General features: G+C 36.6%; 1 protein-coding gene across 1 annotated transcript in view; it reads left to right on the top strand.

The window, feature by feature from the left end:
* LOC134210769 (uncharacterized) overlaps nucleotides 1-19430 on the top strand; it is a 31333-nt gene extending 11903 nt beyond the window's left edge. Inside the window, 2 exon segments of the mRNA XM_062687025.1 lie at nucleotides 18160-18306; nucleotides 18378-19430. Coding sequence (XP_062543009.1) covers nucleotides 18160-18306; nucleotides 18378-18594 — 364 coding nt within the window. The 3' untranslated portion in view covers nucleotides 18595-19430.
* Nucleotides 19431-22518: the final 3088 nt, after the last annotated feature.

Below are 22518 nucleotides of genomic sequence, written 5' to 3'. Positions count from 1 at the left end.
ACGAAGGTTATTTGATCCGTCTAGCGTACTGAGGATCGTGGGTTCGAGTCCCATCAAAGGAAGGTGGTTACCACCAATATATTTTTCAAATCCAAATCTTCCACATAATTTACATATTCACATCTGAGGTTTCAGGACATTGGAAATTGATAATTCAATTCCGATCTTATCCGACACAAATCCTATCTCAATCAAATCTAGATCTTATAAAATCCAAATTAACTTCTCACTATTCATTTCTTACTTCACGCATTTTACCCCCTATTTCTCACTTCTTTATTGTCATTATTCACGTCTCACCACTCATTTCACTCTTCTCACTGCTTACTTCACAGTCACTCATCAAATAATACTTTTCACATATCACTACTTTTCACTTTTCACCAGTCACTCCTCACTTCTCGCAGTCGCCACCCAATTCTAACATGTCATATCTCACTTTTTCACCTCTCAGTTATAATTTCTCACTTCTCACTACTCAAATTTGAGTGAAAATTTTTCAACTATTCGGCCAGATAGCTTGACATCTTCATAACCTTGTCCTAAATCAACATGAAGGTTATAAAAGCTGTGTATAATAGGTGTGGTCGATTTTTCATTAGTTATCTGATTCTTTATGTTCTGAGTGTCTCTGTTTTGATTAAGTTTTTATTTTATATTGTTAATGACGCTTCCCATCGAGCGTTAAGTTTACATAGTTAAAGGAATACTCAGCTTCATCTGAGTGAAAACCGCATCTCAATTAATCGTTCCAATAATTAGTAATCGAATTTAATCTATACCGTGATTTTCTGGAGCTAATTGCATAACTCATCAACAGGCAACATTGCTGCTAGTGGCGCGAAAGATTGCACACACAAATTCAGGCTACTATGTTGCACTGCACATTTCAGTGATGCCCTCAAAGAAGATTAACGATCATGACTAAAGATTCGCAAACTGTCTTAAAATCGATTACTTATTACTGGGACGATTAATCAACATGAGGTTTTCGTTGGGTGAAAGCTGTTGAGTATCCCTTTTAGCTATGTAGGTTTTCTTTTAACCTGTGCTTAATGAGGAAACGTCATTAACAGTATAATGAAAAAATAAATTTCCCCATACTAATTTGCATGCAAACTTGAAACGGCTTGTGCTAAATCAGTTTTAATCCAAATAAGCTCAAATTTTCAGAGGACACTCAGAACATAGTAAAGAATCAGATGAGCACTGTGGAGCAAAATCGATTTTTTGAACCACCCTAGTGTATATGCATCCCCTTTACACCGTGATCCATTAGTTTAGATAGTCTTTCCAAATGCAATAAAATATTGTACGACACATAATAAAATCTACTCCTCAGCTTATTTTTAGTCGCAACGAAAAATAAGCGCCAAAGAGTCGCCTAAAAAAACATGCCTCCAGAAAAAAGGAACTTTGATATTTTTGAAAATGTTGTGCCACGTGGTGGATTCTGGCGGTGAATGCGTTGATATCAAGTGGTATTTTCACTGCATATACATTTTCTACATCTATGAAAGCCTTGGAAACTGATCACAAAAGTTGTCATTTTGTTGCAAAGCACAAGTAACGCAAAAAATTATCACTAGGTAGCTGATGCGTAACATTACCTACTGTCTTGAAAGTATACATTCAAAGCTCTGTTTGTGTAGATTAAATACAGTATCCCCCCGCTTATCCGGACCTCGCTAGTCCGACGACTCGTTAGTCCGGATCTCGCTAATTCGGAATTTTCCGGATTAAAAAGTATCAACACCCATTTAAACACATTATGCTGTCAGTTTTCAAATTTGTGCTGTGATTTTGTTTTGGTTCATTTGTATGGATTTGACAGTCGGATTAACGAGAGAAACCCCGATAGTCCGGCCATACATTTGTCGGATCAGCGGGGGTATACTGTACATCAAATATTTGAAATATCTCCCCCTTTTAGTCTTTATCATCTTCAAATGATTTTCTGAAACTGTAACGCCTGACACACACGTATTCCATGTGCAAGTCCTTCCAAGTTTTCTGGATACCTACTTTCTTTAGTGCCCGAGTACAATACATGTTAGGTGTGCCAAGATTTTTTTATGTACAGGTTATCCGACTTCGTCAGTAGATGGGAATAACCAGCGCGGGGGGGAAACATACACTTTTAGTGCAAAACGTAAACAAACGAGCATAAATTCCATACAAAAATCCAAGATGGCTGAGTTGTGGATATTGACAAGTCGGATAACCTGTACACAAAAAAAATCTTGAGGTGTGCATTCTGTAAAGGTGTTTGTGACCATTTTACATCCTTACGAAAACTATTTCAAGAATATCTAATTTAATTATATGTTCCGGCAAGACAGATTCCAAGCTCACAAAATTTGACTATTTGATGGGTTTTCTAAAGAGGACATAGTGGTCAAAGGGGGGGGGGGGAAGAGGAGCAAAGGCAAATAACTAAAATGATATCAAACTTATAACACGCTAAGTTATCCTTATATTAAATATCATTTTGATATTTAGTTATCAATCATGTGAATAACAGATAACTAAATGATAACAAATTGTATAATCAATACCGAGATCAATACAAAATAGTATTTTCTTCTATTTCTTTTAAATTAAATTTCGCGTCGTTTAGATATCGTGATAAACATTCTATTCTTTCAAACACCCTGGCCCTGGTGATGAACGTTCCTTTATTTCAAACACACCTGGCCTATGCTATAAATAGTGTGACAAGAACTGTTTCCAAAAACTGAACTGAAATTTTCGTCTAAGCAAACGGCGATTTTCCCCATTACCAACGATATCTTTGGGTCATTCCGCGCCAAGTGACCGAGACAAAGTGAAAACTTGCAAGTGAATACTATGAATTCCAACCAAAATAAGTGTATCTACTTGCTTTGGGTCCATATTTCGAAAAAGCATTTGATCCGACCGTTTGAGCCTCTGGCCAAACACTCCTCCCCGTTTTTGAAGATTTTTAAAAACATGCCATTTTCAATAATCGATATCTCCGCCACTGATAAAGCTACAAAAAACATCAGTACCAGTTTTCCGCTTGAAATTTTGTGAAGATTTTACAAAAAATATTTCAGATGCAAAGCAGTGCTGCAACTACATTATTTTTCTTTTTTTAAAAATGGCGTTTTTCTCAAAATACGTATAATTTTTTTTGATTTCTCAGCGGATTTGAGTTTATCAGTCAATTTCCTGTCAGAAACACTTATCGTTACAAAGTAAAATGAGCAGTTGCCAAGTAGTTTTAGTTAAGCATAATCGAAGGTTTTCATTCAGCATATCGTTTAAGGCTTTGGTCCGATTCGTGAATTAAAATCAAATTTAACTTAAAAGTGACAGTTCAAAAAATTACAAATAACTCTGCTCGCAGAGAAAGATTACTTTTGACAGATATTGAATCATTTTTGATAGATGTTTTGTTGGTCTTGCTGGGTAGCATCAGCCATTCTTATGAGCGGGGGATTTAATAATTTCCGAACTTTCACTTTTAAGTTTAATTCGATTTTAATTCACGAATCGGACCAAAGCCTAATTCGTTCTGTAAAGGTAAACAACTATAATAATGAAGTTTTTTAAGTTTTAATCGAATAATATTATTTACAAAAAAACATATTTTTGTAGTACATAATGCTTTTGAGGCCAGTGATGCCAGATTTACACTGAATATGTTTTAAGGGTTTAAAGTTATTTAACCTATTTTATTTTAAAAACCATTTATTATTTTTTTCGCAGTTTACCAGTTCATCTGAAAGAATAGAAATAGTGTATAAACAGACATTATTTCAGGAGTTTTGCTAGTAAAATGAGAAAGTATGCATACCTTTCCAGATATAAACTTGAAAATAGTGAGACGTTGTCAATGACTTCACAATTCATTGCTTCTGCTTGGAACCTCTTTTCCTTCTTTTCCCGAACGGAATTGCGGCGTGCATAGATCTAATGCCAGGAATAGCTAAAGCTGATTCGAAGCGGTTCTTGAGCAGTTCCTTTTCTTTACAGCATGTATCAGATGATACGAAGCGTACGTTCAAGTTACAGTTCTTTAGCGCCCAATCGTATAACTTCCTCGGGGTCTGAATTATGGCTCCTTGCAGGCTAGCTCGCGTTGCCAGTCGTTTGAGTGTTCCACCCAACCCATCACTGGGCCCTTTTCCATGAGGTGTAGCGAAGTAGTGCCATTCAGCTGGTACTCCAAAATCAGTTTCGTAGAAAACAAGATTGATAATGTTGAACCTGTTCTTATATTGTGATCCTGCGCCATCGGAGAAATAGTAAATTTTGGTCAGCTCAGATACTTCCGACTTAATAAACTGTACGAATTGACGCTGGAAAGCATGGAATATTGTTGTACTGTGCTCTAGTACATCTGAAATAATTACCCAGTTCACTGGAACAACTGTATTCTCCCGTACGGTGTAGGCTGCGAAAGGATGGACTGTAGCCTGTGTATTATTGTAGTGAACAGCTTGAACGCTATCTTGAAAAACGCAACAACAATTTCCCCCGATCGTAGATTGTCACGAGTACTGCTACGAACGGTTCTACCTCCACGACAACCGTCTCCAAAGCACACCTTTCTTGTTTGTACGTTATCTCCTCAATATTGCTGTCATCAAGATATGCCCACTGGTTGCACTGGTACAAAAAGCATGACTCTGCTGGTGGGCTACAAAGGTTCAGTTTCAATAGATCTCTAAACGAGGGAAATGCTTTGATTCCAACTTCAATGAGATCAAGTTTCGCTCCCGTAAACATCAGTTTGAAGTTCTCGTGGATTACACATACACATACTGTATGAGTGCCTGCTGCTCCTGCTAAAACGCATTCGGACGGCCGATGTTCGGCGAATTTGGTAAATCCAATTTTTTAATTGGGCTAGAACCAAACGCTTCTGCACTCGTTTTCCTTCTTCAAGTACGCTTTTGTACTCTTTTTTCCCTGCCAGTTCCTTGCTTACGTCGGCCTCGCGATAGTAATCCTGAACTTTTTGTACGATTTTTTGTTGGAGGGGATTGCCCCTCTGATTGGGGCAGCACAAAATACCTTTTGTGTCAACGCATTTTCTCATGTTCCTTACTAAGCGTTCTGAACACTGAAATTCGTCTGAAGATAATAAAATTTTGATAAATATGTCAGAACATAAATTTATAATCAATAAGGGATAAACCATAAACCACGATACATTTTCGAGCCCCATTTTCTTTAATTCCTTAGTAAAGAGGTTCCCAAACTTTTTGGATATGCTAGGTGGGTCTAGCAGAATCCAATATTGTTTGCGACCCACCAGTCATATTGAGTTATATTGAGCGAATCATAATAAATTAATTTATATTCCTTCATTGATTGGATTTGGATTGAATTTCAAACGATTTGAATTAGTTTTGTATTGGATTGAATTTGGATAGGATTTGGATCAGCTTTGGATTGGATTAGATTTGGATCAGATTTTGATTGGATTTGGATTTTAGGTTTTTTTTGCCAAAAAATAATATTTTGAGAGGGCAACAAAATAAAATTCGGATAATTTTGAGGATTTTCAAAACATTCTTTAACAAATTCGAGAAGTTTTTTGATTTTTTTCATTTTATTAATTTAATTTTTTTTTTCATCCCCCCCCCTTGACCTTCCGGAGACCAGTAGGACAAAATGTTAATTAAATATTTGTAACGGCCTTAGTATTCCAAATCTAATCATTACTTATAAGACTCAAATCTAAAAGCTGGTATACATTTTTAAGACGAAAAAGGGACTCAAGTATGAATCAAGAAATTTCTTTCACGGCACATTAATGATTATCACGTGACTCCCCTGGGGGGTCGCGACCCACAGTTTGAGAGCCCATGCTAAGCCTTAGTATATCAATTTACCTTCCCGTGGCTCATGGACAGTACCTTACAATCCTAACCTTGAATTTTTCGTACAGTCCACGATTTCGGAAGTGCTGACAAAACCAAAACCTTCTCTGATGATTGAATGCACGACTTGAATTTATCTTTCAGTTGATCGATCATTTCTTTCCCCCCACTTTCATATGCTTCTTCTGCTACGCAAAGCTGTTTTCAACGCCGCTGAAACCCAAATGAGTTTCTCTGTCGCATATTTTTTGGCCCGAACCATATTGTACTTCCGAACTGGTGACAAATTGAGACTATCCAGCGTTTCATTAAGGCTTTTGAGCTCTTCGTTGGAATTGTCCTCACGCTCACATTTATCCGAACTATCCATGTGATCTACCCATTACTACGCGAAATTAATCAAAGAATAACATTAAAAATTGTCCAAAAATTGATTTCCCAAGAGCTAAAGAACAGCCACATATTTACAATATTTAATTCAATGTTCTATAGAATAATCTTAACTGCGTCAATAATATCCCCGTCCAACTCGTCAACTTGAGCTTCGATTGCTGGGATTTCAAAATATGCTTTTTCCTTACCCTTATATCGCCAATACATTTTTAATTTACCTGCTGGTGTACGCAACTGGGTAAAATTCATGTTTCGCACTGCAAGGTGACATTGTAGGCATATCTTACGTCCTTCAATTACCCCCGGTAAGTACTTGTTGTAGTCATCATGAAACCGGGAAGAAATGAGTTTTAAACTTTTCCGACGAATGGCTGCATGTAAATTTAAGGTGATTATACAATCGCCATGTGGTGAATTTCAAATTCACCACACGGTTTTATAGTTCTAATATCAAAAGTTCAAATCGAGCGTAATAATTTTCGAACAATGCTGAAATTAAAGTCGATTGTTGAGCATGAGTAAGCAAACCATCTACGGATGTTTCATCCCCGTGGGCGTTGTGGTTCTCTCAATCCGTGCTCTTGAAAAATCACTAGAAAAAGCACGTGGTTTCCAAGATGGCCGATTTGTGGCTTTGTTGTATAACCACCTTAACGGATTGCAACACTGGCGTTGAGCTGTACAACTCAAGACAAAATTTTCAAAACGACTTATCTGCTTTTGTAAGCAAAGATTCAAACGACGATTTGACGAATCTAATAGCTCTCGCAAACTAACACAATCAATAGGTAGCTGAAGGTTTCCACTTTGTCTTGAACTTTTCATATTCGGTTGCATGACTATCACAAACACATTTCAATTCCGATACACCGAAGCGAAGCTTAATTAAATGCCATTCTCGAGAAGCGAACTGCTTAGATGTTCGGGGCCGATTGTTTATTGAACACTTTTTCTTCAACAAATTTCCAATAGAACAAACCATTTTTCAGAAGTACCACAGACAAACAGACGTAACAACAATGAAATTCCCATCGTCCATCAACTCAACGGTCGTTTTAAAGTCAGCTGCTTGCGAGTTTCACACACAGAGGCGCGCGCATCGTTTTCCTTTATATTTGACATCTCACACTAGCGCCTTCTGTTGACGATGTTGTACTAAATAACATTTCGTGCAACGTGCACGCGAGATGGTGATAAAGTAATTGGGTGATGAATTTTTCAAAAAGTTGTTCTAGCTGTTACGTCTGTTTGTCTGTGGAAGTACTTTCCACTTTAAAATACACCAGCGTTCAAACTGACGTTATTACACTTGCTTGTAACTATCGTTTCCATGGATATTTGTTGTTGACGTAGTGTGCTGGGATGCAGCTCGTGTTAGAAACAACGGCGTCATTGGATTTTCATGGCTTGCTTGTGTTGGTTTCACTGCGGTAAACTGCAAATAAGATTTACTAAAACTGGCATATCTCAGCAACGGAGCATTTTACTTTGTGTCGATAAGTGTTTCCGACTGGAAAACAGTCTGTTAAGCTCGAATCCGTTGAGAAATCGAAGAAAAAATATACGTATTTTGGAAAAAAAAATGTTTTTTTATTATTTTGTGAGAAAATAATATAGTTGGCAACACTGCTCAGCATTTAAAGCATTTTTTTTCTAAAAACTTCATTAAATTTTAAGCGGAAAACTGGTATTAAAGTTTCTTGTAGCTTTATCGAAGGCTGAGATATCGATATTTGAAAATAGCGTGTTTTTAAGAATTTCCAAAAACAGGGAGGATTTTCTGGCCATTTTCACCATGGTCATATGGTTATTTAAAATAATGGACCAAAATTAATATGTGCTAGGTATTTTTCATTATTTTTAAATAGGTTAATTGCACGTGCTCGGTCACTTGGTGTGGAATGACCCCTATTGATTTGTTTATTTCTCTGTCAACAAAAGTTGAAATTTTCTTATTTGTTTTATACTATGCTTATTAACTTTACTTCCATTTCAGGCGTCGTTGAATAATGAAATATGTATCAGAGAACCAATGTAGTTTAATGAGTACTTAAAATGGCCTTGCAGCTCCCGGAACATATGATCCAAGGACATGTGCTCATTCAAGAACGGTGAATACTCTTGACTAACCGCAAAATAATTCATCTTGGGATCCGCAATGTTTATATGTATATGGGGATGTGGAATATTTAACTGGGAATGTCGGAAAATCAAGAAATTGCATCGATCTGGTGTGTTGTGGAGAAAACAATCATGTTCGTACTCTTCAGTCGATCTAGCAATGTGCTCAACTATTGACAGTTTGAACCTAGGTTTGAACGCAAAATACAAACCCGAGCAAGATCATCAGCAGTCAAACCTCCATGCGGGATCAACAGTGTTTATATATGCATATGAAAACAAGGAACGTTTCATTTCCCCGTGGGTTTCGTGTAAGTGTCTCTGCTTACAGGTCCACCACCCCCATTTTTGGCCCTTCATACAGCATTTTGTTGAATTCAAAATGATAATGAAATTTGACCTTACTGTCAAGTGGAACCGCATGCAGAGCAAGACTCTAGCCAGGATGGTGGCTTACTACATACATACATACATACATACATATGAAAACAAGGAACGTTTCACTGCGAAATACAAAGTTGTGGTTTAGTTTGAATAAAACCTAGAACCGAATCGATTTACAGTATGGCGCTGTTAGCAACATAATGATTGACAATTAGAGAAAAAAACTAACCTGAGCAAGATCGGGAACGATTGCCTAATATTTATATTTCTTTTAATTGGTCAACAACCTGAAAAAAAGTATCCAATAAAAGGACGATGAACTGTATTTATCCAAATTGATTTCCGATTTGTTATGTTGACTAATAATTCAGCTGGTTCCTGTTCGAATCCCAGTGAGTGCCAACATTTTTTTTTAATGTGTAATAAAGTCGGCAAAGATGATTTAACTATTTTGGTCGATAAAATCTTTGCTTGGGTGTTGACTTTTGGAAGCAAATTTTTTAACTAAAAATTGTTTTATGAATTACTGTGATGGCAGTACGCTTTCCAAATCATTTTTTATTCCACATTTCATTATTTGAATTAGTCGACCGTCCTTTAACTATCGACTCATATATATAATATTACGATCTGAAGGAAGGATAACAAATCTTATATACCACAGGAAGTTTGACAGCGCCGCACTTAAGATCGACTTCATTGCGAGCATGATTGTTCTTTCCACATCACACCAGCAGGGACCTGTAGCATAATCCGACTAATAATATTAGCTACAAGTTACAAGTTACAAGTCAACAAATTACAAGTACTTGTAATTTGCGTCGTATAATAATGTTTTGCCAACTAATAATATTAGTACTTGTGTTATTAGTAAGGTTGACATTACAAGTCCGTCAGGTTCATTTACCTATCAAAATTCATCCGACAGTTCACTGTCAATGCGGAGGTAGACGATTTGTTTACGTTTGTTTGCAAATTTGTGGATAGAATATATATTTTGACTGCGATAGGTATGCACGGAACACTCTCTGTAAATTTATTGATTCCGCGGTTTAAGCCGGCTTCGTGGTATTGGCATTTTTAACCAAGCCAATGTAATGCACACTGGAGTCGTTTTTACGAAAAGATATTTTAGTTACTAGATAAAGATTGTCGCTGTCGTCGCTGTCCGGAACATCTTTTGCTGGCGAGGATAGGGGAGCTAAATGTCAAAGAAGAAAAATCCATACGATTTGACAGGTATGTACCACACATGTTTCTAACAGCAGAACAAAGGGAACCGAAGCGACAATCTTTATCTAGTAACTAAAATATCTTTTTTTTTACGTGGTCTTTGAGATTGACTTAAGTTTTAATTAAGGCGATTTCTCGCTTAACTTTTCAAAAGGACCTAAGTAATTTTTTTTTCATGAATTAATTTGAGTACTGCAATCCAAAGCTTTCATATTGTTTTGTTGATTGCGCTATTCAAATTAATTCATGAAAAAAATGTTACTTAGGTCCTCTTGAAAAGTTAAGCGAGATTTGTAAGTTACGCGAATATCACAATAGATCTAACAAATGGTCGCAGTGATTATAATACCCAACAGGAAATTTGGACGATTTCTTTTTTAGTTCAAAATATTAACTGATGAAAATATCGTAATGAATTCTACTCAGAATTTAGGTAATTTTTCCGTTTTTTCTTTCTTTACCATGATTGTTGTCAAACATAAAGCAAAATGCATGGTCTTCAACGAGATTGTTTAGTATAATAATACAATAATACAATAATACAAATTTCAGTTAATTAATATATTCTCAATTTTGAGATGAATAAAGTCAACTTTGGTAAACTAAACTCAGCTTTGGTTAATATGTTTTAAGTGGATTAAGTTAAACTACTAAGTGTTAGGAAACTAATTTTACTCAAAATTGGGTTATTGGTTCAAAGTACAACCCACTTTTGAGTAGTTTTGGGTTTCTGTGTACTGCATAATTGCTAATGATCTTTAGCGCTCCACCATTTGAATACTTGATGTCAGCACTTAAAGTACTTCTACTATATCCAAAGTCATTTGAAAATTTTCATAATTCTCAGTGTTATATGGGAACGAGAAATTTATTCTTAGTTCACAGTGTTTCATTATATGGTTATTTGAAGCATCTAGAATAATAGTTTCTTTCTCTGTTAAGTCGTTAAAAACAATTAAACGATGCATAATTACTTTGCACAGCTAAAATAATAAAATAAATGCTACTTGTAAATTAAATTACAGCACCATTCATACTTGTAAAAGAAACTACAAGCCAACGCTAATAATTTCTACTTGTATTTTCTTTATGAAACAGTTACTTGTAAACTCCACTAATATTATTAGAGCGGTTTACTTGTAATATTAATACTTGTAGATTCATTATGCAACAGAAAAATACAAGGTACAAGCAACTCTACTAATATTATTAGTAAATTTTTGATTATGCTACAGGCCCCAGTTCGTTGCAATTTCTTGATTATCCAACATGCCTAGATAAATTTTCCGCTTCCCCAATACGAATTATATTGCCGTTCGTGAATTGTATTGCCTCAAAGCAAATACAAACTCATTTTTATATATAGACGTTGTCCTGCAAAGGAGGAGGTTAGTCAGTGTCGTGTCCTCAGGAGACGGCTGCATCCGAATCAGCCGTCTCCAGCTGCTGCTCGATCCGCAGCAGCTCCGAAGCACTACTGCTTCCCGCGAAATACATCACAAAACTGAAGCTGACTCCGCTCATCTGTCACTCACACATCTGGCACTCGTGTCCAATGTATATGCCCTCTTATTCTGTTTATATTTATATTATCAATACCCGTCTCAATCCCTACAGTCAAGAGTATTCACCATTCCTGAATGAGCACATGCCCTTGGATCATATGTTCCGCGAGTTGCAAGGCCATGTTAAGTAGGGGAAGATGGTCGATTGTCAGCACCCTTTTACTTTTGGTCCGTATCTTTCGTCCAATCGCACAATGTGGTGATATTTGCATACCAATGGAAGCATATAGGGTAATGTGCCCAATAGTGGACCCCCAACCAATAGTGGACCCTCCAGTGATTTTTGCATAATTTACAGCACAATGTAAACGTTTTGCTATGAAATTCCATCGGGAGAACCTACCTTACAGTTCTATGATTTGATTACATGCATTGGAAATGGGAAGTAAAATTAGATATTTTTTTACAATTCTATAATCTTCTCTTCTGTATACATAAAAATGAATTTCTGTATGTCTGAACCTTATAGAATCGTAAACTACTAAACTGATCGGCGTGAAAATTTGTATGCAGATGTTTTTGGGGCCGGGGAAGGTTCTTAAGATGGCTCGAGACCCCTCCCCTTTTGGAAAGGGGGGCTCCCATACAAATGAACCAGAAATTTCTGCATATCTCGAGAACTAATCAGAAAATTAATCAATTTTAGACGAAACAAAGTTCGTCGGGTCTGCTAGTAAAAAATAAACACGAGAGTGTCCACTATAGGAATATTTTAGGGGGTCTATGATAGGGAAGAAGAACGTCCCGAAACGAAACATGAAAATCAAATGAAGTGTCGAGTATAGGGAAGCAATTTCCTATTATGGACCCCAGGGGGTCTACTATAGGGCGAATTCAGTCAGACTTTAAAATGTTAATTTTAACGAATAACGTCGTATATTTGAATGTTTGATATATGCATCGTGAAAAGGAGATGCAGAACTTGTTATTAGATATCAAGCAGAAAATTATATGTTGAAAAATTTTACTCCTCCTCCTACAGGAAGAGCAAAATTTCGCTACTAGGGTGTCCACTATTGGGCATTTTACCCTAGGCATAAGCTAATAACTAGTGGAGAGATTTGTTTTATTTGGTCGGGGTTCAGCCAAACCGCACCAAGCGGCTTTTTAACTGTCTTGTAAAATTTTGTTCGCACAAGGAAAACGGGAATCATTTCACATCAATGCATACGTATATTTGATGAATGATGTCCTCAGTTATGAGGTTGGGGGATGTTCGATACGATTTGCGATCAATTAAATCCACTAAACGAAAGCTTGGGCAGAAAAATAGGTGATTTTTTGTTGGCGCTTGGTGTGTTTTGGCAGAACCCCGACCATTTCATCTATTGGGAAAAAAATATTACCAATTCTCGGGTACTTATTCAAAAAGGAGTGGAAAGATCAGGATTTATTGTGTCAATAGCAATGAAATTTATTACATTTAAGTACATTATACACATTTTTGCATTCAATATTGAATTACAAAATAGAGTTGATTTGCTTTGTAAATACGTAATGCGCTTACCATTTCGATCGTTTTACTACGGTTTATAGCGCTAAGCAAATGACTAAAAATAAACTTTGAAGTGGGTTTTCACTTGACAAGCAAAATGTTTTCTTTGTAATACGAAACAAAAGTTTCTATATGCTTCGTAAATGGGCACAACAAGATCGTGCTTACATAACACACATATGGCAAATGTCAAAATGACCAGATCTGTTTTCTGTCAAAAGTTACGACGGGGTGCCGACAACCGACCAGTGCCGGCAACCGACCATCTTCCCCTACTAATTCGACCACAACGTATGGTTCTCAGATACATTCTTCATTATTAAACAACACCTGAAATGAAAGTAAAGTTAATAAGCAACAAATAAGAAAACTTGAACTCTTGCGCAAATTACTTTCTTGACAGAGAAATAAACAAATCAGTAGATATCATATCATCTGCTTAGACGAAAATTTTCAGTTCAGCCACACTATTTATAGCATCCGCCATTATGGTGAGAATGGATAGCTGAATTAATCTTAATCCTAATCTGTATGGTAAATCTGATTGTGGAAAGATTTGCAGTTTTTGTTTGGTAGAGTTTTACCGCGTGTTGAACATATTGAGACGATGTCCCTTACAAAGTTTATTCCCATAAGTAAGTTCGTTTGAAAGAATAGAATGTTTAGCACGAGATCTGAACGACGCAAAGTTTTAAAGAAAGTGGCAAACTTGTATTGATAATAAAATTTGTTATTATTCATTTACTAGTTTATCACATGATTGATAGCGAAATATCAAAATGATAATTCAATACCAAATTTTCAAAACGACTTATCTACTTTTGAAAACTTAGATTCAAACGTCGATTTGACGAATTTGAGAGCACTCCCACGCAAACCAGCACCATCCACGGGTAGCAGAGGTTTTCACCTACACGTTGATGGTATTGGTTTGCGTGAAATTGCTCTCAGTTTGAATCTTTGTTTACAAAAGCAGATAAGTCGTTTTGAAAATTTGCTATTGAATTGATAATAAGGATAACTTAGCGTGTTACCAGCTTGATATCATTTCAGTTATTTGCCTTTGCTCGAGATCATGCCGAAAAACACCGCCGCTACTGGTTAAAACTACGAAGAACGCCGTCACCGTCGCCGGACTGGCACACTCTAAAAGCAGATTGGAATAAGTAATAGAAATAAATGCATTTCCACGCATTTCTATTTATTATTGTAAGGGGTAATACGGTAATACAATAGTAATTGAATACTACAACGAAAATAATCTAAATATTCTCATTTCTGAAATATCATATGATTTTCCGATCTTGTAATCTTGTAATCATATAATATCAACGCACCCTCTGACCACAGCCTATCTGCGTTGTATTTAAATACCGCTGAGCGATACGTCTACCGAGCAACACGTCCGGTGTGCACTGCACTAAGATCTCCTTCCTTAGATGCAACCGGACCGAGATCTTACTTAAGGCTCCGAAGGGTCCCGTTTCGTTGTGATATGTTGCCATAAAATATAAATTAATGCATTTGCTTTTCTAATCCACGGGAATATTTAAATTTACTAACTAATCAACAAATTACAAGTTATTTTCCCATCGTAGTTGAAATTTTACCCCGAGGCCGACCCGTTTGAGTTTTGACATATTGATAGTTATTTTGAACAAAATAGATTTGGCGCCAATTTTCTCGCGAACAAAGTTTAACTATCGAACTGTCAAATCTAACCATGCTCCGGAGCAGGCTTATTTTTAATCATCGAGAAATAACCATCGAACTGTCAAATTTTAACTAAAAGTTAAATGAATCGCTGGAATGGTTCACAGCCTAAGTATAGTAAAAGACCGGAAGTAATAATTGGGCCAGCCACCACCTGGAATATCATATGATTTTCCGATATAACGATATTTTCGTTTCAATACATCGGTGCTATTGATACTTTGATTAGATTATGGTATTTAATCAAATATCGATATTTTGAAGTATTGGAACGACCCTTGTGATAAGGAAAGGGGAAAAGATTATCTACTGCATTTAGTTTGCTCTTATTAGTGGTTTGAAAGCGATGCATGCAATGTTTCGACTAGTACCTTCAAAAATTCGGGGTCAGTATGTACAAAATCATGTACGCCCAAATCACGAAGGGTAGCCGAATTGAAGAATTGGATCAATATCCCAAAACTTCTATAGATAAAAGTACGACAACCTAAAAAATTAACGATGATGTGAAATAGCAAATAATTTCTCGGTTATCTTCGGCTCGATAAGCCCGCCTTCGATAAAGCAATTCTGATAAGGAAATTATTACCTCGAAAATTATTCATTTAGTACACTTACATCAGTAATCGAAAGCACATACGCTTTAGCACCGCTTAAACATTAGTTTTTGTAACTAGGTGAACTGTTCCGATCTCCATCTCACTGTACATATATCCATCTCATCGCTAAACAAAGAAATACTGCACCAAATTCGTCGCTTCTTTTTGTCAACATGCGTGCTCACTGCTGAAAAAAATCACAAAAATAATAAACAAACCAGATTCCGTTCCATTGCTTTGTTTTTGATGAGATGGAAATAGGAGCTATGAGATGAAGTGGCGAACCGTTCCCCTATCATATTACAAAGTTTCATTAGGGTTCTGTATCTTAAGTTTTTTTGTTGCACAGTTCAAACATTTTTGCGATATACATAGGGGGAAAGACGGCTTTGGCAGGTTTTGTTCTATTATTGGCAGGGGGGTTTTTGTCGACCAAATTTTATGAAATTTGGCCACAATATTCTTTGATATGCAAAGAATGTTTAGGCCAAATTTGTGCCTAGTCAATCATAAAAAACCCCCCTGCCAATAATAGATCAAAACCTGCCAAAGCCGTCATTCCCCCTATTATAGAATATTCGATTTCGCTAGAGTGCAAAACAAACTATGACCAGACATTCCACAGGGATGAATCAACTGCGAAGGGCCACTTATTGAACAGGTTTTAAAAATAATTGAGGTAAAGTCGTTTATGCGTCACGGATAATAAGGTGCGATACTAACAATTGGAAAAGGCGGGAGAAAAGCAATTTTATATCAATTATTGATCTTTAAAGCAGCACGATTCGGTCTTTTTGAACATCATTCTAATGATTTGATAACATCCATTTTCAATACCATGGAATGTGGAAATTGATGATTTTTTACAATTTTGTAAAAATAAACACGAGAGTGTCCATTATGGGAATATTTTGGGAGGGTTCATAATAGGGAAGAAGAAAATTCCGAACGGGACATGAAAATCAATTGCAATGTCGACTATAGGGAAGCAATTCCCTATTATTATAAACCCCAAAGGGGGTCTACTATAAGACAAATTCAGTCGGACTTTCAAATGTCAATTTCAACGAATAACGTCGTGAATTGAGTGTTCTGTATATGAGGGGGTTAGATGCAGAGGGGTGTAAGTTGACACCACCCGCACCCAAGTAACCAATAAGCACTATATTCCGCCAAATCGGCCATATAGTGCTACTTATAAGTTTTTAAATAGCCGCATAGTGGCCCTATATGGCGGTTTGCCGTAATATAGTGCTAATGGTTACTTGGGCATGGTCAAACTTGAGTTGACTATAGCGAAAAATGCTTTTAGTTTTAGAGCTTTGCTGCAATATATTGATATAATTTTTACGTTGTTTATAAAAAATGTGAAAAATCACAGAATATTAGTATTTTTTTAAACTTCCATACATTTTGAATAAAACGAAAAAATATTGAAAAACTTTGCAACAATTTTTTTCAAAACAAAGTTTTTGTCGCTTACATTCCTTTGCATTTGAGCCCCTCATATGTATCGTGCAGGGGAGATGCAGAACTTATTATTAGCTATCACACGAAATTGATTTGTTGAATTTTTCCAAGTGCAAAATTCCTAGTAGTGGGTCCACTATTGGTCTTTTTACCCTAGATCATTACACTTTAAAATTCAAGAAACAGATATTGAATTTATTGTCAACAAAAACTGCAGATTTCGGGTGGCATTAGTGTTGTCTAATGAGCAGCTTGAAGTAAGTCCCTTCCCGCTCGGTTTGTTGACAAAAAGGAACGAGCAGGATGGGAGAAGCTTTGACTGTTTATACTAATTTCCAATTAATTCCAATTATTTGGTTACTTAATTTACCTATACAAAAAATTAAGTTATTTAAATAAGATTAGATTAGGTACCTAGCGTAGTATAAATAGTGTAAGCAGCTATTGTTTTCTTCAAGTCGAGTCAAGTACGAGAAACTAAAGACAGCCTCACAGTTGAGGTCAAAATGTGTGTCTGAAAAGATAACAAAACGCAGTGGAATTAAAGGGAAAGTACTAAACTCGTCTTAACAGTTGAAGACATTCCAGTAAAAGAACTTAAATATTTTTTTTAGATACTTTGAGCAGCTTCACGCTGCTAATAAAACAGCACTATTATTGACGTTTTGAAATATCTTTTGATAGAATAAAATATCGATCAAATTAAGTGAATAACATAAGAGACTTGCAATATTTATTAAGTTGTACGGATTTGGTTCCTTCTGTTACTGTTTTGTAATATGTAATAGTATAGTAACGAACTTGAAAAAAGAAATTATTTATTCTCTTGCGACTCCATGGAGAGTTTTGAGTATTGAGATTGTAGCGGAATAAATTAAATAACGCTTTTGTAAATCTCGTGATGAGATCTCAGTCGCGATTCATATCTGTGAAATGACTGTAGCTGCTGCGCAGTGTTCGCACACCACTTTACACTTTTTGAAACGAAAATTCAATGATACGGATTTTAACCGCAAATTAGTCTCATCTCACAAAGCTACTCATGAAACATGAGATAAACTGGCTCTGAATGCTAATTGTTTCGTATTTTAATTTTCTTTTGTTAAATGCAATAAACTGATACCCCGCTTACGTTTTCGTTCTGTTTGTTCTCATCTTCTCCGGTAATCTCCATATTTATTCTCATTTTCTCGATTCGATCTGCTCTTGTTCTCTATTTCGTTTCTTTTTTCTCTCCTCTGCTAAAAAAAATCCCTGCATTACCTGTTGGTTTGGTGTCGCAAACGCATCGCCCCCTTTCGGTGTAATGTTAGGTATTCTATTTTTAGAAGCTCTTCGTCCGAGGACGAACTGGATGCACCATCGATCACTCAACAGAGCGCCGAAAAGATGACAACCAGCAGCAACATTCCTCGGATCGCCAGCAAGGGTCCCAATGCGAAACTATTCAAGGGCCCGAACGACGATCTGCTACTGTGAGTAACCGCATTGTTTTGACCACACAAAGCTTTCTATTGATTGTTTGGATTCACCTTTTTTCTTCCAGCGCGGACTACGTCACCTGGAACGGTGCCAACCCGGATCTGGCCAAGGGCTCCCAGAAGTTGGCCCTGGGTCCGGATCGGTCGATCCGTTTGGAACGTGGCAGCTACAAAGCACGTGGCCCGAATGCGGACCTTTGCAAGGGTCCGGTCGCCGGTCTGGCCAAGGGCAGCATGTACGCCCAGCTCAACTGCTCCCTGACGGACGTCAAGTGCAACTAGGGACGATTCCGCCGTAGTCGCTCGGAGTCGCCTCGGCACACGAAGCGCTATCTGTACTACCACTGAACACATTCCTTCACGGAAGTTGAACACACGAATCTTTCCTCTTCTGTGGTTTTGGATTTTTCAAACTATTAGGAATATGGTTGTTGTAGGGTTTTACATCATTTTACTTTACGTGTATCCATTCCCTCCGGGATTCAAGAGTGCAATAATTGTGTTTGAATCAAATCGAAGTTGTCTTTACCTTTTCATACTACTTTTACGAATCGTACCTATCTATTATAAAAGAGGGAAATGTTGATTGACTTACTTACGGATATACTAAACATAACTGAATGCACTTATAACAAACGATTTATCTTTTCCTAAGGACAAAGTTTATTTTTCTACAAAAATATGCTAATTGTAAGTGAAACCAAAGTATGAGATAACGGAATACGGTGGTATGTAATGGAAATATGAGAAATGGTAGAATGTTGATACACAGCTACATACAATAACGAAGTTACAGAGCACATTGTTACTCATGGTAGATCACATAATAGAAGAATGTGCTTATTGGAAAATCTTTGGCATCGAGAAATAGCCAGTAGTAAAAAAACAATACTATACTAATGTGTTTGTGATTAAATGCGGATGCTTCAATTTTTTTTTCATGCCTATATTTCAAAATTACAGATGGTCTGACGCTACGCTACGATATTTTTTCATGCGTTTGATACAAATAGAAATTCCGGTTTTTACCAGAAAAAAACACATTTTCATCAGGAAAATCTTATGACTTTCTTCTTGGAAATATCCTAAATTCACGCGAAAGATTTATCTGAAACTCACCAGAATGTGTGAATTTTAATTGCCACGTAAATTTTGTTCGAACGTTTCTGAGTTACTCGTCATTCAAACCATTTATCAAGATAAATCTCAAAAACAAATGGAAGATATGTAAAAATTCCACAGAACTTTCACTTGAAATTTTCAGTGATTCCTACACAGTAAATCCTTTGAGGTTCCCAAAGGAACTTTTTAGAAATTTGTAAAGAAAAGTCTTCTGCAATTCTTTTGAATTGTGCAAGAAATTGTTTTGAAATTCTGTAAGTTCCACTAAAGAATCAACATGCCCTCTGTTGGAGCGCTAGCCCGGCTCCTGGGGGAAGTCATTGGTTTCCAATCCTTACACTACGTCGCATGAACTTAGTGCTCTTTTCAGAGCGGATGGTAGCTATCTTGTGGAACTGTTAAATCCCACTCAAACTAGACACTTGGTGCAACCCAGTACAAAGGTGGAAATATTCTCGAAGTGGACTCTATTAGATTGGTCTCCGTTTGTGGACTTCTCTGTAGCACTGATGCAGCAATCGAAACTCGGATTTGTTGGTTTGGAACATTATTTTAATTAACTCTTGTATACACACTTTCAGTCAGACAACTGGCAAAAATCCTTAATCCTACACCTTATTTATTTACAGAAGTTTGGGGTTACGCATTTTATTTACATCACTTACTCTCTAGAAGGCAGTGCCAATTTTGGCTTTATTCTGTAGCGCTATTCGCTTTACCATGTTTTCTACCCGCGCTTGGATGTTTGCTATTATATGCATACATGTATCTGGAACTATAATACATAGAGAAATTCCTAGCTGCGCAAACAAACCAACAGAGCTTGGGAAGGAGAGAGGTACCTATATGGAATAAGAGTAAAAATGCTTTTAAACTGAAAAAAATATTAAGAATTTGTTGACTTTGGCAGGTTTTAATCTACCGTGAATGTTCCACCCGAATAGAAACGAACCATTTATCGAGTCAATTCAGTTTCTATTCATGGTATGATAATTATTCAAGTAACAGCGCTTTTATAAGACGAAAGTATAGACTTGATAGTTCCGTTAGAATACGGCAGGCAGAGGCGCATCCACGTTCCGAGTCGTGGGTAGGACAAATCTCGTAATTTGAATACTGTAATCAATAGCTCTCACGTCGTTCTGTTGATTGCGCTATTCAAATTATTTCATGAAAAAAATGTTACTTAGGTCTTTTTGAAAAGTTAAGCGAGAAGTGGAAAATGCCGACTTGGGCTACAGTCTGATATTTGCGGTAGCATTAAGCGATTCGCATAAATTCGCAAGTGTTACAAACCTACTCCACTAACATTTTGGTTTTATGCTGGTTTATGAAGGTAATGAAGAGCAAATTATGATTTTGAGATCGTTATTAAATTAAATATGTTACTTGGGTAGACTATTGTATGAAAGCAGGGCTTGAATAGTTCTTACGACCTGAATATTTATATTATTTGAGAAAATTTCCTCGATTTTAGGACAAATATTGCTTTTCCATGATCGATTATCGAATATCTCTTTACAAACCTCAAGAAGAAGTCAGGGGTCACAGAAATTTGAAAAAATGAAATGTTATGGATCTAGCGATACAAATCAAACTACACAAAAATTGCATAATTGCCATAGAATCTGTTTTGGGAGCTCAGAGTCCCTTACGGATCAGATTAAAGCGGACTTCGGTATGTTTCTGTTTTTTTCAAATTTTAATAGATCTTTTAAGGTATGAAGAAAGCTTTTTCCATGGGCTTCTGATAATCGTGTTTTATTATAGCTTCTAAAACAAATATTCGCGGATTTCAACAACTTCTATTCTACCTCTGTAAAACGTTTAGAGTCTAAGAAATAAATATTAGACATCTTTGAGCGCTTTATGGATTATAAAGTGCCTGAGGTCCTAAAAAACAATCAGTCTATTGCTTTAGGATCCCAAAAACATCTATGTTTATTATTTGGACTCTGATTAACTTTAAAATAACCTTCTGCTAACGTACAAATTTTTACCATCAAATGACTTCATATATTCTGAACATAATCATGGGTAGGACAATGCTTTGACTGTCCCACCCAGGAAAATTCATGCGTGGGACATGTCCTACCTGTCCCACCCACTCCCGGCGCCACTGACGGCAGGCATCAAAAATGTTTTATAGAAGTCGATTTGAAAGCGAGCGGAAGGGCAATATTTGTGATGGTATGAATCCCACGACCTTCCTGATAGAAGCTAGGCAGCGACTCTACTAAACTCCGAGACATAGCATCCCGTCATGATGGAGCGCAGCAACGCGGCAACCACAATTCTTTTTAGTGCCTAGTAGGCAATGCTTAATTTTGACATGTAGATACATAAGCCTTCTAGAATAAAGTGTTCATTCTGCTTCTGACCACTAAACAAGAAAGAAGCTTCATTACAACCAAGATGAATACACTAGTAGGGTAACGGGATGTAATGTTAGGCCTGGCAGTTGATTCAAAAGTATAAGATTGCTAATGCCGTTGCTGTTCGCGTGACTAACATTTACTTCGACCTGGCAGCCAAAGTACTTCTTCTTCTTCTTCTTCTTCTTTCTGGTGGTCACTTTTGTTCAGTGAGCTGCTGGATGGCACAGCTTGAGCGCTATATTGCCAGCAGCCAAAGTACCGGTACTACAAGTGTCAAACCGATGTTGGTGATGTAACCAAACATGCACTGCAACATGATGCATAATTTATGACCAATTGATGCTTGCTGAAGCATAAATTGGCAAAATAATTTTGAATGACTACAGCGTTACAAGTGTTCTATTACTTATGCTTCTACTGGCCTGGCTCATCATGCAAATTAATCAATAATTCAACAATAATATATCGTTTTGTAGAGAGATATTTATCAATTCTATGGTGTTCGATTCAGTTAATATAGTGATGATTGTTCAATAACATTCTGGGATAATATTGTTACATTCATGTTTTATTTTATTGATTTTATCAGTATATTTGCACTATCAATCACGGACCCTGTTTAACTGTCTGTTCAAAATGAACAAAACAGGGTCCGTGATTGATAGTGCGAACAAATTAAACAATATTTTTTGATAAAATCCACGAT

The sequence above is a fragment of the Armigeres subalbatus genome, chromosome 2 (genome assembly GCF_024139115.2).
Source record: "Armigeres subalbatus isolate Guangzhou_Male chromosome 2, GZ_Asu_2, whole genome shotgun sequence".
Lineage (NCBI taxonomy): Eukaryota > Metazoa > Arthropoda > Insecta > Diptera > Culicidae > Armigeres > Armigeres subalbatus.
This window is presented reverse-complemented; position numbering and strand designations above follow the sequence as displayed.